Source organism: Rhincodon typus, chromosome 34, assembly GCF_021869965.1.
Source record: "Rhincodon typus isolate 14 chromosome 34, sRhiTyp1.1, whole genome shotgun sequence".
Classification (NCBI taxonomy): domain Eukaryota; kingdom Metazoa; phylum Chordata; class Chondrichthyes; order Orectolobiformes; family Rhincodontidae; genus Rhincodon; species Rhincodon typus.
In genome coordinates, this window is record NC_063365.1 from 15,217,274 (window position 1) to 15,230,842 (window position 13,569).

The following is a 13,569-nucleotide window of genomic DNA, read 5'->3' on the forward strand; positions in this document are numbered from 1 at the left end:
ACAATCCTAAATATGTTAGAGTTACATGTTACACGTGTAACTAGTACACGTTAGCCCTCTTGTACACACCAGGAGAGTTGAAATTAGCTTTGTAACCTTTGCCTTTATGTGCCCTCCTAATCGGCAGTTTGGGATGTAACCTGCAGTGGATGGCTTTATAGAATCATAGAGTTATGCAGCATAGAAACCAGGGTGTTGTCAGCTGTTCACTATCTTTGAGGTCACAAGAGATCACAGTCTGTTTTGGTTTGTCTCTCTGCCCACTAAAAGGACGTGGAGGTGCTGGTTGGACTTGGGTGGACAACATTACCACATTGTCGGGTAGATGCCAGTGTTGTAAGTGTACTGAAACAGCCTGGCGGAGGTGGTGGATTGGCGGGTGATGGGGTGCGGGGGTGTGATGGCAAGTTCCGGAGCACAAGTCTTCAGTACTATTGCTGGAATGTTGTCAGGACCCGTAGCCTTTGCAGTATCCAGTGTCTCCAACCATTTCTTGATATCACGTGGAGTTAATCAAAGAAGACTGGTACCTGTAATGCTGGGAACCACTGGAGGAGGCTGAGATGGATCATCCACTCAGCACTTCTGGCTGAAGGTTGCTGCAAAAGTTTCAGCCTTATCTTTCGTACTGATGTGCTGGGCTCATGCGTCATTGAGGATGGGGATATTTATGGAGCCTCCTCCCCCAGTTGTTTAATTGACAACCACCATTCACAACTGGATGTGGCAGAATTGCAGAGCTTAGATCTGATCTGTTGGTTGTGGGATCACCTAGCTCTGTCTCTTACTTGCTGCTTATGTTGTTTGGCATGCAAGTACTCCTTTTTGGTGGTTTCACCAGGTTGACACCTCATTTTCAGGTATGCCTGGTGCTGCTCCTGGCATGCCCTCCTGCACTCTCCATTGAACCAGGGTTGATCCCCTGGCTTGATCATAATGGTTGAGTCGGGGATATGCCAGGCCATGAGGTTACAGATTGTGCTGGAGTACAATTCTGCTGCTGTTGATGGCCCACAGCACCTCATGGATGCCCAGTCTTGAGTTGCTAGATCTGATCGAAGTCTGTCCTATTTAGCATGGTGATAGGGGTTATTAATTGAGCTTTATTAAAAACCAGTTTTGTCCTGCCATTAATGTCATGTACTTACAAACTAAAAGACTGCAGAAATTTGGGTTGTGCTGACTGCAGTTTCCAATTAAAATTGCATAATCTTTTGAACTGCCACTTTTGATATTGGGAAAATGTGCTGAACAAACTAATGCATTTGAGTAGGGCACTAGGTTTTTAGAATATAGGGAAATGGCAAGATCATTAAAAAGGTGAAGCATACTGTACTCCATCTTGTGAGCAAAGTTTGGTATTTTATTGATGAGCTGATTTTAGTCTACTTGTTCAGCAAGCTTTTTATATGAGAAAATCTTGTTATCTAGACCATTCCCTTGTGTATTATTATACTCAGTTAATTTCACTGAATACAGAGTCTTCAGAGACTGACTCATTCCTATTTCTTAGAAGTCAAGCATCACTACATTTTGCTGATTTGTACAATGCTATGTACATGTGAAGGAAGGCTACCATTACTGTACGTGTCAATATATGAACTGCTTCATATCTAATTTAGCTCTGTGCCTTTCTCAGCTTGCTACCTTCATTTTTCAGCAGCGCATAATATGTTCAACCTAGAATTCTTGTAATTCCCTCCTGTTTTCACTGTGGTGAAATTCAGACTAGTGTAGAATCGTGTTGGTCCTGGGAAGGCAATAGAACAGATTGATCTGCTTGGCATGATAGGTCTGGAAAGAAGCAGTGCTGCTTGCCATGGTTAATAAGCAGCACTGGATAAAGCATGCACCTGCTGAATCTGGCAGTTCCAACCTCCCTTTATCTGTCTAGTTTATCTAAGCCCTGGAAAATCCAGGCAATACTCTTGAAAATTTAAGCAACTGGCCTCAGTTCTGTATTTAAACCACTGGCTGCTGTCTCCAGACCAGATTACTTAGAACCCCGCAACCCACCATGATTAAAGATTTAAGTGGTTAGCATTGTTTTCACATTTGTTTACACCTCCCAAATCCCACAGCCACCAATCTTGGGGATGTTAGAAACCTCCATCATGTTTACAGAACAGGAACAGACTGTTCATCGCAGTTGATCTATGCTGACTTTTATACTTCGCACCCTTCTTCATCTAACCTAATTAATATGTGCTTTTATTCCTTTCACCCTGCATGTACTTATTTAGATTCTCCCTAAATCCATTGAGACTATTTTCCTCAACCATTTCTTTTCTGCTAACATCTTCCACATTCTTACTGCTGTTTCAGTATTAGTTTGTTCAAGATTTTACCTGTATTTAATTGCCTGCCCTAGGAAATGTAAGCAAGTTAAGAACACTGTCTAATTTTAGTCCATGTTGTAACATCCTAAAATCTCACTTTGTTTATCTCTGGAAGGCTTTCTTTCCTTCTACAGTTTTCAGGCTTTAATATATGTACTATATTATTTATTCCCATTATATTTGATGCATTTCACCCTTTCTGGTGGTCTACCTTTGCAGTTCAATTTCTATACTGAATAATAAAAACAAATTAAACAGTGAAATTCCTTTGTACTAGTAAGATGGCAGTCCAGTGAGGATTGATTTCTCCGTTGTCTTTCTAAGTTTCATTCTTATTAAGTTTATTTTTTCTTTAGTTTCAGTAATATTTAGTACCAATTTCCAGTCCAGAAAGGTAAATTAGCACTTGGCATGCAAACCTCTGCTGTTGTTGGTCCCTGCTGCCAACTACAAATATGGTAGTTCCAATATGTCTCTTTCTGCAGAGAAATGGCACACCTCTTAATAGCTACCAGTCTCCCTTGGCTAAAATTAGGGTCTTGGTCCATGATGAACCATAGGTACAAAGCCAGTAGACTTCAATTAGTGTGATTTCTTATTTAGTGAGACTGTCAAGCTCTTTCTAGAGAGTAAAGAAATAAGTTGTTGCCATACGTGCTGAATAATTGTTGCATTTTCTGTTATTATTTCATATTTTCAGCATCCACAATCTTGCTTCTGAAGAAATAAATTGTATTTATCTGGCATCTTTCACATGGTCACTTATTGGGAAACACAGTGACTGATTTGTACAGGATAAACCCCCTGTTAAAAAAAATTAAGATAAATGGCCAAATAATGTTGGTTAAAGGATAAATGTTGGCCAGGACCCTGGGAAGAACTTCCCTGTTCCTGCCTTAACATTTTGATCAATTCCACAAAGAGGAAGAGAAAATCAGAACATTAATGCCTGTGCCTGTCCTTGTAATTCCCTAAGGGACTGGCATTGGCAACAGATTTGGAAGCTGTTTTGTTGTGTGGTCTTGGATGCCTGCATTCAAGAATTTGGGTTCAAGACACTGGACTGGAGAAGATAAGATAAAGACTGTCTTCAAGCTTGTGCTTCTTTATTATTAAGACTAAATACATGCTATGCAGAGATAAACCAGGCTCTAACCTTACTGTGATATTATTGAAAGACTGTTCTATTAATTCTGCCTGACGCTAGTCAATCTACTCCATGTGCTTTTCTGCATGTGTTTTCCTAAGATTCACATGACTAGGACTTAGGCCTGTCCTTAACTCCCCAAGTGTTTCTCATCTCTCTTTTTAGTTCCACCCCTATTTTGTTTATTTCCACTGAAGAAAGCTCTGCAAATCATCAGAATGTTGCTTCAGAGTCCTAAATCCTTTTCACAACAGAATGAGAGACAGAGATAAACGTAAGGGGAAAAATAGCTGAACAGGAGACCATTTCTGTCATGGACCAGTGTCCAGATGCTGAAGAACATTTGGCTTACTTCAAGGATTCTAGATGGAAGAGGGAGAGAAACGAAGTCTGTCAGCAGGAGGTCTATTTCACTCAGCGTTAAGGAAGCAATTCTCTGACCTGAACCTCAGCAATGTAAATACAGTTAAGTACATTCTCACTGCAGTCTGCTCTGCCAAAATGCAGCCTCAGCAGGCCAAGGATGATATTGTCAGAGGCCATGAAGGTGTAATGGTGATGCATAAGGGAAGACATTAAGTGTCTCAACTCGATGAGAGGTAACTGCAATTCATTCTCAGTTGCCAGAGTTGACAAAGTGGAGTAAGTTCAGGGTTTAACTAGAACTGCAAGCTTGCCCACACACTGACTGTACACTTTGTGGGAACTGTAAGTCAACTTTATTAAAAGGGATTCTGTCTCTTCAGGGTCTAGCTGGTGTGTGTCAATAGGCAAGTTTATAATAATATAAAAAACTTCTTAAGTCAAATATGGAGAAGATATTGTCCATTGTAGGTGAGGCCAAAACTAGGGCTTTAAGTATAAATCAGTCACTGATAAATCCAATTGGGAATTCAAGTGAAATTCTTTACCAAGATGGTGGTGAGTGTGGAACTCGCTATCACGTAGCTAAATGTATTTAAAGGGAGGCTGGATAAACGTGAGGGAGTGAAGTTTACAAGGTGTGTGTCATGGGAATTAGATAAAAAGGAAGGAAGGTGACTCATGTGGAACATAGACTACAAAGGCTGAATAGCCAGTTTCTGTTCCAAGCTGATGCTTTGCAATACTACACAAAAAAAAACTCTGATCATGGCAGGTGACTACTGTGTCAGTATACTTAAAATGCAATCAATCTGCTAAACAATAACTTTTGAGCTTCAGTTTGCAATCTCAGCATGATGTGTATCCTACACCAGGTAAATGAGACGTACTTCAAAAAAAAAGCTGATGTTTACAGATACTGAACCTACCAGAAAATGAGCAATCTGAAAGTTGCTATGGAATGTAAATAGCAGTAAATGTATTCTCTATAATTATTACTATTGTAAGTTATACTACAGCAAGTAATTAGGAAAGCTAAAATATAATTTATCACAAGTGGAATTGAATACACTTCAGTTTTACTCGGCATAGGTGAGGCCACATCTGGAACATTTTGCACAGTATTGGTCACCTTATTTAGAGAAGCATTTAAATGTGTTGCAAACAATTCAGAGAAAGCTTACCCGACTATTACCTGGAATGAGTTGGCTCCCTTTTGAAGAAAGGTTGGACAGGTTGGGCTTGTATTCTCTGGAGTTTAGAGGAGTAAAAGGCAACTTGATTAGAACATATAAGGTCATGGGGGGATTTTCACCAGGTAAATGCAGAGAGGATTCTTCCTCTTGCAGGAGAATCTAGAACTACGGGTTACTGTTTAAAAATTATGGGTCACCCATTTAAAGTTGAGATGAAGTAAATTTTATTTGAGAGTCATGAGTCTTTGAAATTCTCTTGCTGAAAAGGTGGTGGAAGCAGAGCCCTCGAATATTTTTAAGACAGTAGTAAGTTGATTCTTATTAAACAATTCTAAGTGGCTGTCTTGTATTTATAGCCCTAGTTTTGGCCACGCCTGCAACGGAGTTATTAGTATATGTGAGAATGTAGATTTGAAGTTACAGTCAGATCAACCATGATCTTGTTGAATGGTGTGATCCTGGTCCTTGTTCTTTTATATTATATGTAAACACTATTAATGCCAAGTGGAATTTAATAGCAAGGTAGGAAGATTGGTCATCATTGATTTGAGTCTTAAGCCCAAATATATGCAATTTATCACTTTTCTATCTACCCTCAGAAGAATAAACTGAGACCTATAAGAAATCAAAGAATAAAAAAACATTTTAAGCCTGTAGAAATATTTATGTGAGGAGTGCTGAAATGTAATTTATTTAATCATTTTTTATAAGTTACTGGACTGTGAACCTGTCTTATGAGGATCCTTTTACAGGATTATCATATTTCAAGTATATGACACCTTTGTTTTTGTTTCTATGAGATTAGAATGCCAATGGTTAAAGAATAATTTGGAGATTGGCCTTGACCTCAAAAGACTGATTCAACCTTGCCTGGAAGAAAATAACAGGAGAAAAGAAGAACCACAACCACTCTCAAGTAAAAGGATGTTCAGTCACACTGACCTGAACAGAACCTTAAGGTCTACCCATATGAATAATTAAATTGTTGATTTGTGCAGTAGAGGGTGCTGCTCGCCGTTAGCAGCTGAAGGCAATGGTTCCTGACGTATACTAGGTCTCCTTGCTGTGCTGGAACCATTTTACATATTTATTAACTTCAATTAGCTGGAACTAATTTCTGTTGTTCAGGCAACAAAAACTTACAATGGGTCAGGAAGGATCAGGACAGCAAGAATGCATGAAAGACTGAAATGGAAAGACATTGGGATTACTTGAGGTGGACAGAAATAATTTCATCTTTTATTTCAAAGAGAAGGGAGTTCTCTCACTGTTCAGTTCAATATTTATTCTTCAACTAGCACAAATGATGCACATTATCTGGTTACAAATCTCACTGCTGTTTGTGGGAGCTTGCTGTGCATATATTTGTTTCTGCAGTTCCTACATGACAACAGTCAGTATGCTTCATGGGTAGTAAAGCACTTTAGGACATCCTAAAGTTTTGTGAGATGTTATTTAATGGATTTTTTTTTGACTCCCTTTTTATTTAATCATCCTACCCTATTACTTATCCATTCCTTGGCAGTAAACAGTCAGCTACTTAATAATTATTTTTGGAAATTCTTATCTAAATCTCTCCTCCTTTCCATTTCTCTTTCCATCCTTTAAAACCTCTTGGTCCCTGTCACTTTGATTAAGCTCTTGGTCACCTCTATTAATTTCTTATCTCCAGTTCATATCTCCCCTCCAGCTCATTGCCAGTTCTCCTTATAAACCTGTGAAGAGCCTTGGGGCTTTTTCTTATGTCTGAGTTGTAGAAAAAGCACTTTTCCAGCAAAAGTTAAAGGAATACTAGATTCTAAAAGCAATCATAATGCTTTGAATGAAGAAATATTTCTCAGTAAAGGCAGAGTACAGATTTGTACCTAAATACATTTCTCAGTAAATTGCTGATGAAAATCAGAGATAAACTGTCAGCAAAATCTGCTCAATACGCACCAGCGGAAAATTTGGTGCAAGCAAGCACGGACTAAATGTACAAGAGTATATCAAGCCCGGTGACAGTTGCTGAGCCTGGTCCTTGTGATGGTATCTTACATCTGTTTTCTTTGCCTGTTGACGCACGTTTTACTAATATAGTTCTTTTTTCAGTATAATGAGTTGTCAGCTGTTGCCCCACGGAAGTGAACAAATAAAATGAGGTAAAAATAACAGGGTGTGGTCATTGAAATCTCTGTGGATATTGCAAGATTAGATGTTATTTTAACCATAAACTGATAAGACTTTGAGGGTAGGGATCAATCTGTTCTGTTCTTTAGATCCTAAACGATGAGTTTCTACATGTCAGCATGACTAATTATACTGTTCAACGTAAAAAGCTGAACAAGCTCCATTCGACATTGAACAATAGTCCATTTAAGTAAAACTGAAAGATAAACAATGTTACTTCAAAAACCTGGAGTTTTTAACCTATTTTTCTGCTTCACTTGCCTTTGTGGAGGACAGAGTACAAGACTTAAAAAAAACAGCAGTTTCCAATAAAAGTTGTGGGCGATTGAAACTATTTTCGTACTTTGAGAAACTTTTAGATCTGCTTTATGATGTTGTTTCCTTAAAAGCAATAAGCATTAAGTTTTTAGATCACCTGTTGTACTACCTAGTTATGGCCATGGTATTAAATTTGATTTGGCAGTTGGTCCCAGAGATTGCCTCAGAACATATGGAAGTTGTTGATGCGTGAGGTGACATATGATAAGTTTGAGAATAGTTAAGTTATTGGATTTCCCTACAGTCCTTTAAATTATCCAAAGTCTGCTCTCTATCTCCTTAAATTTTTTTGACTGGGATTAGGAATTTAATTACATGGAAAAATCCACATCTCACCGGTGTGGAGCAACACCCTCTTACCCTATAATTTCTCACTTTTGTCTGAATAGCTTAGCATATCTGAAGAACTGCTTTTCTGTCAGCTGCTGGGTTATCTTGAACCTTTTGTAGGATCACATGTACAGAACATACATATGAGGATTCAATAGACCATTCAGCCCCTTGAGCTGGCTCTGCCATTTGATAAGCTCGTGGCTGACCTGATTGTGACCTCAAGTCCACTTTCCTATCTACCCTCTTGCCATTTGACTCCCTTGCCAATTAAGAATCTCACATAACATTAAATATATTTGATGCCTTTGCCTCTACCACTGGGGAAGAAAATTCCACACACCAATGTCTCTGAGAGGAAAGAAATTCTCCTTGAATCCTATAACACATTGTGTCTGCTGTATCTCTGCCAGCTCTCTGAAATAACTATCCAATCATAACAACTCTAAGATTCTTTCCCCATTTAAAAAAAAGAAGGAAATCTGCTATATGTACCTGATCTGGCCTACATGGGACTCCATATCTATAGTAATGTGGTTGATTTTTAATTATCCTCTGAAATGGCTGAGCAAGCCACTTAGTTCAAGTAGTTGGGATAGGCAGCAAAAGCTGGCCTTGTCAATGATGTCCACTTCTCATAGAATAATTAAAAAATCCCTTTCAAGTTACATCAAATTATCTTTTGAAACTTACTATTGCATCTGCTTTCACGATTTGTTCAAGCACTGCATCAAGTATCATTAACAACTTGGTGCAGAAAATAACGTCTCCTGATATCTCTCATCTTATTTTGCCAATGATTTTACATCTTTGTCCTTTGACTACTGATCCTCTTTCAAGTGAAAACAGTGTTCCTATTTGTTCTATCAAAGCCCCCTCAAACAAGGCAAGTGAGGCTGTGCTAGAGATGGCTCATATCATTCACCTTCAAAGTCTATATGGCTACATGGAGTAGTCATTGCACTTAAAAAAAAATTAAATAATTTCTCAAATCAAATGTTTTTAATTCCAATTTTGCTAGAATTTGAAATCTGTAGGGCATCACTCAGTGGCATACATGGTTTTCTTTATTTAAAATTCAACAATCTAACTTTAGTTACTTTTCTCCTGTTTTGCATTAGGAGCAAGTCGTTTCTGTTTTCTGCAGTTTATGCTGCGTTGATCTTTGCTGGGCAGTATTACATGAGAGAGCGGAAGAAGTTTGAACTTCGGAAACCATTAGTCTTGTGGTCACTGACCCTTGCTTTATTCAGGTGAGTGAGTGATATACCATGACAATTTTACTTTTAAAAAAATGATAGGCAGCCGAGATTATTTGTGTTCCACTGTACAGAAGGCATTGAAGATGAGATCACTGCACTGAGCTAATGTTCCAGTATGATGAGTGGAGAGTGAAAACCTGGAGGTACATTGGAAAGAGACTCTTCACTGGGCCAAGTGCAAGGATAGGAGTGGCCAGGTGAAGTCTCTCAGACTCTGGGATCACTCTCTTGAATCTAACAATTGAATGGCCCAAAGACCAGCTAAGGATTTTACCATCAGAGGGTAACATAAACATTTAGCAAAAATTGTTTAGTTTTATCGTGAACCTAGTCATTTTCTTAATGAAATTTGTATGTGTCTGGTCTGCGTGATTAATTTTCTTTTAATAAAAATGCTAATACTATTAAGAAAAATGAAGGGTAGAGATTAGTACTGTAGTTGGTTTTTCTAAGTTCACTACAAGGTTCATATGATTCTTAGCATATTGAGCATTGGGAATCAACCAGGTTAATGAGGGAAGGTGATGGCCCACTGGTATTATTGCAAGATTATTAATCTAGTAACTCAGCTAATGTTCCGAGGACCTGGCTTCAAATTCTGTCATTGAATTTGAATTCAATAAAAATTAAGAGCTGATAGTGACTATGAAACTACTGCTAATTGTTGGAAAAACCTTTCTGGTTCACAAATACTCCTCAGGGAAGGAAATCTGCTGGCCTTACCTGATTTGGCCTACATGTGACTTTAGACCCACAGCAGCGTGGTTGACTCTCAACTGCCCTCTGAGTTATTCAGTTGTGTCAATAAATAGAAGGTCTCAAAAAGGAATGAAACCTGATGGACCACCTAGCAATGACCTTGGCATAGAAACGTCAATGGCAAAAACAGCCCTACCCTGCAAATTCTTCCTTACTAATATCTGGGACTAGTGCCAAAATTGGGACAGCTGTCTCACAGATTAGTCAAGCAATAGCCTAGCATGGACGTACTCATGGCACCATACCTTGCAATGTCACAGACACCATCATCACCATCTCTGGAGATGCTCTGTGCCACCAGCAAAGCAGGTCAGCAGAGGTAGTGGCACAGTGGTATACATTGGGAGGAAGTTGCCCTGGGAGACCTCCACATCAGGTCAGACATGGAGAAGATCTCCTGCTGGTTACCACACAACATCCTTCTGCAGCTGATGACTCTGTTTCCTCAATATTGAACAACACTTCGAGGAAGCACTGAGTGTGGTCAAGGTGGAGAATGTACTTTGGCTGGGGAGTTCAGTGTCCACCACCAAGTGTGGCTCAGTAACAGCACTACTGATCAGCTGGTTGAATCCTAAAGACATTGCTGCTAGACTGGATACAGCAGGTTATGAGGGAACCAACAAGAGAACAAAAACTTACTTTACCTCATTGTCAGCAGTCTACCTGCTACAGATGCATCTGTCCATGACAGCATTGATAAGTGTGACCACTACAGTCCTTGTGGATATGAAGTCTTGCCTTCAGATTGCAAATATCTTACATAGTGTCATGTGGTATCACCACAGTGCTCAATAGGTCAGACTTCTAACAGATCGAACAACTAAAGATTTTGCATCTATGAAGTGCTGTAGGCCATCAGCAGCAGCAGAATTTTACTCCATTGCAATCTGCAATCTCTTGAACCAGCATATCCTCCACTTTAACAACAGTTCACATTACAGAAGAGGAAGTTTGGGAGGTCTTGGAGAATATAAAGGTGGATAAATTTCTGGGACCTGATCTAATGTATCTCAGAATATTGTGGGAAGTAAGGGAGGAAATTGAGAACCCTTGCAGAAATATTTGCATCATCTATAACTATGGGTGAGGTGCATGATGACTGGAGGGTGGCTAATGCTGTACCTGTGTTTAAGAAAGGTTGTAAGGGAAAACCAAGGAACTATAGACTTGTGAGTCTGACTTCAGTTGTGGGTAAATTGTTGGAGGTGATTATAAAAGATAGGATTTGTGGACAAGAGGCAAAAATTGATTAGGGATAGTCAGCATGGTATTGTGTGAGGAAAATTGTGTCTCACAGACTTGATTGAGTTTTTTGAGGAAGTTACCAAAAAGGTTGATGATGGCAGAGAAGTAGCTGTTCTTTGTTTGGATTTGGTAAAGCCTTTGACGAGGTTCTGCATGGTAGACTAATTAGTAAAGTTAGGTCACATGGGATTCAGAGTGAGCTTGCCAATTGGATATATAATTGGTTTAATGGCAGGAGACAGAGAGCAATGGTGGACAGTTGCTTTTCGGACTGGAGGCCTGTGACCAGCAGTGTTCTGGGTCTTCTTTTGTTTGTCATTTATATAAATGATTTGGATGAGAATATAGAAGGCATAATTAGTAAGTTTGCAGATGACACCAAAATTGATGGCATTGTAGACAGTGAAGAAGGTTATCTAAGATTACAAAGGGATCTTGATCGAATGAGTCAGTGGGCTGAAAAACGGCAGATAGAGTTCAATCTGGATAAATGCAAGGTATTGTATTTTTGTACAACAAACAAGGGTAGGGCTTGTACTATTAATGGTAGTGTCTTGGGTAGTGTTGTAGAACAGAGAGACTTAGGGGTGCAGGTACATAATTCTTTCAAGTTTGCGTCACATATAGACAGGATGGTTAAAAAGGCATTTGGCATGCTTGCCTTCATTGCTCAATCCTTTGAGTATAGGAGATGGGACGTTGTGTTGAAGTTGTACTAGACATTGGTGAGGCCTCTTCTGGAGTCCAGTTCTGGTCGCTCATTTATGGGAAGGATATTATCAAGCTGGAGAGTGTTCAGAAGAAATTTACCAGGATGTTGCTGGGGTGGAAGGTTTGAGTTATAAGGAAAGGCCAGATAGGCTGAGACTTTGTTCACTGGAATGTAGGAAATTGAGAGGTGATCTGATAGAAGTTTGTAAAATAATGAGAGATATAGATAGATGCTAGTTGTCTTAAGACATTTGGATGGATATATGAATAGAAAAGGTTTGGATGGATATGGACCAGGAGCAGGCAGGTGGGACTACTTTAGTTTGAGATTATGTTCAGCATGGACTCGTTGGACCGAAGGGTGTGTTTCCGTGCTGTGTGACTCTGTGACTCTATTATCAAGCCAGGGGATCATTCCTGGTTCAATGAAGAGTGCAGGAGGGCATGCCAGGAGCTGCTCCAAGCATACCTCAAAATGAAATGTCAACCTGGAGAAGTTAGGAAGCAGAACTACTTTCATGCCAGGAGTTAAGCAATCCCAGAACAAATGTATCAGATCTGAATTCTCCAATCCAGCCACATCCAGTTGTGAATGGATGTGGGCAATAAAACCACTCACTGGAGGAGGAGGCTCCACAAATATCCCATCCTCAATGATGGGAGAACCATGCACATAAGTGCAAAAGAAAAGAATGAAACATCCATAACAATCTTCAGCTAGAAGTGCAGAGTGGATGATTCATATTGGCCTTCTCCAGAGAACCCAGCATCAGTTGCCAGTCTTCAGCCGATTCAGTTAACTCCACATGATACCAAGAAATAGTTGGAGGCACTGCAAACTGCAAAGGCAATGGACACTGACAATATTCCAGGAGTACTGGAGTCATAGAGTCATACAGACCCTTTGGTCCAACTTGTCCATGCCGACCAAGTTTCCAAAACTAACCTAAGCACTTTCCTGCGTTTGGCCGATATCCTGCTAAACCTTCCTATTCATTTACCTGTCCATGTCTTTTAAATGTTGTAACTGTAACTGCACCTGCATCTACCACTCCCTCTGGCAGTTTATTTCCATGTATGAACCACCCTCTGTGTGAAAAGGTTGCCCATTAGGTCCATTTTAAATCTTTCTCCTCTCACCTTAAAAACATGCCTTCTGGTTTTGAACTCACCTACCCTAGTGAAAAGACCTTTGCTATTCACCTTATCTATACCCCTCATGATTTTATAAACCTCAATAAGTCTATATCTCTCATTATTTTACAAACTCCTATGCTCCAGTGAAAAAAAGTTCCAGCCTATCCATTCTCTCCCTAGAGCTTAAAACCTCCAGTCCTGGTAACATCCTTGTAAATTTTTTCTGCACCCTCTCTAACTTAATAATATCCTTTCTATAGCAGTGTGACCAGAACTGTACACAGTACTGCAAAAGTGGCCTCACCAACGTCCTGTACAACCGCAACATGACATCCCAACTCCGATACTCAGTGGTCTGAACAATGAAGGCAAGCATGCCAAGTGCCTTCTTTACCACTTTGACTACTTGTGACACAACTTTCAAAGAGGCTGAACCTCTAGGAGTCTCTGTTCAACAACAATATCCAGGGCTGTACCATTAACTGTATAAGTCCTGCCCTTGGTTTTCATTCCAAAATGCAACACCTCGCATTTATCCAAATTTAGGAAGCATGGTTAGTAAGATAGTGGTGACACCAAAATTGGTGGTA

At 39.6% G+C, this 13,569-nt stretch overlaps 1 protein-coding gene across 2 annotated transcripts in view; it reads left to right on the forward strand.

Annotated features, from left to right (window-relative positions):
* The window catches only part of LOC109921086 (elongation of very long chain fatty acids protein 6-like), a 74,249-nt gene that overhangs the window by 45,144 nt on the left and 15,536 nt on the right, over nucleotides 1-13,569 (forward strand). For both annotated transcript variants that reach the window (XM_048616351.1, XM_048616352.1), the window contains exon 2: nucleotides 8,984-9,115. In XM_048616351.1, coding sequence (XP_048472308.1) covers nucleotides 8,984-9,115 — 132 coding nt within the window. The remainder of the gene's footprint in view (nucleotides 1-8,983; nucleotides 9,116-13,569) is intronic.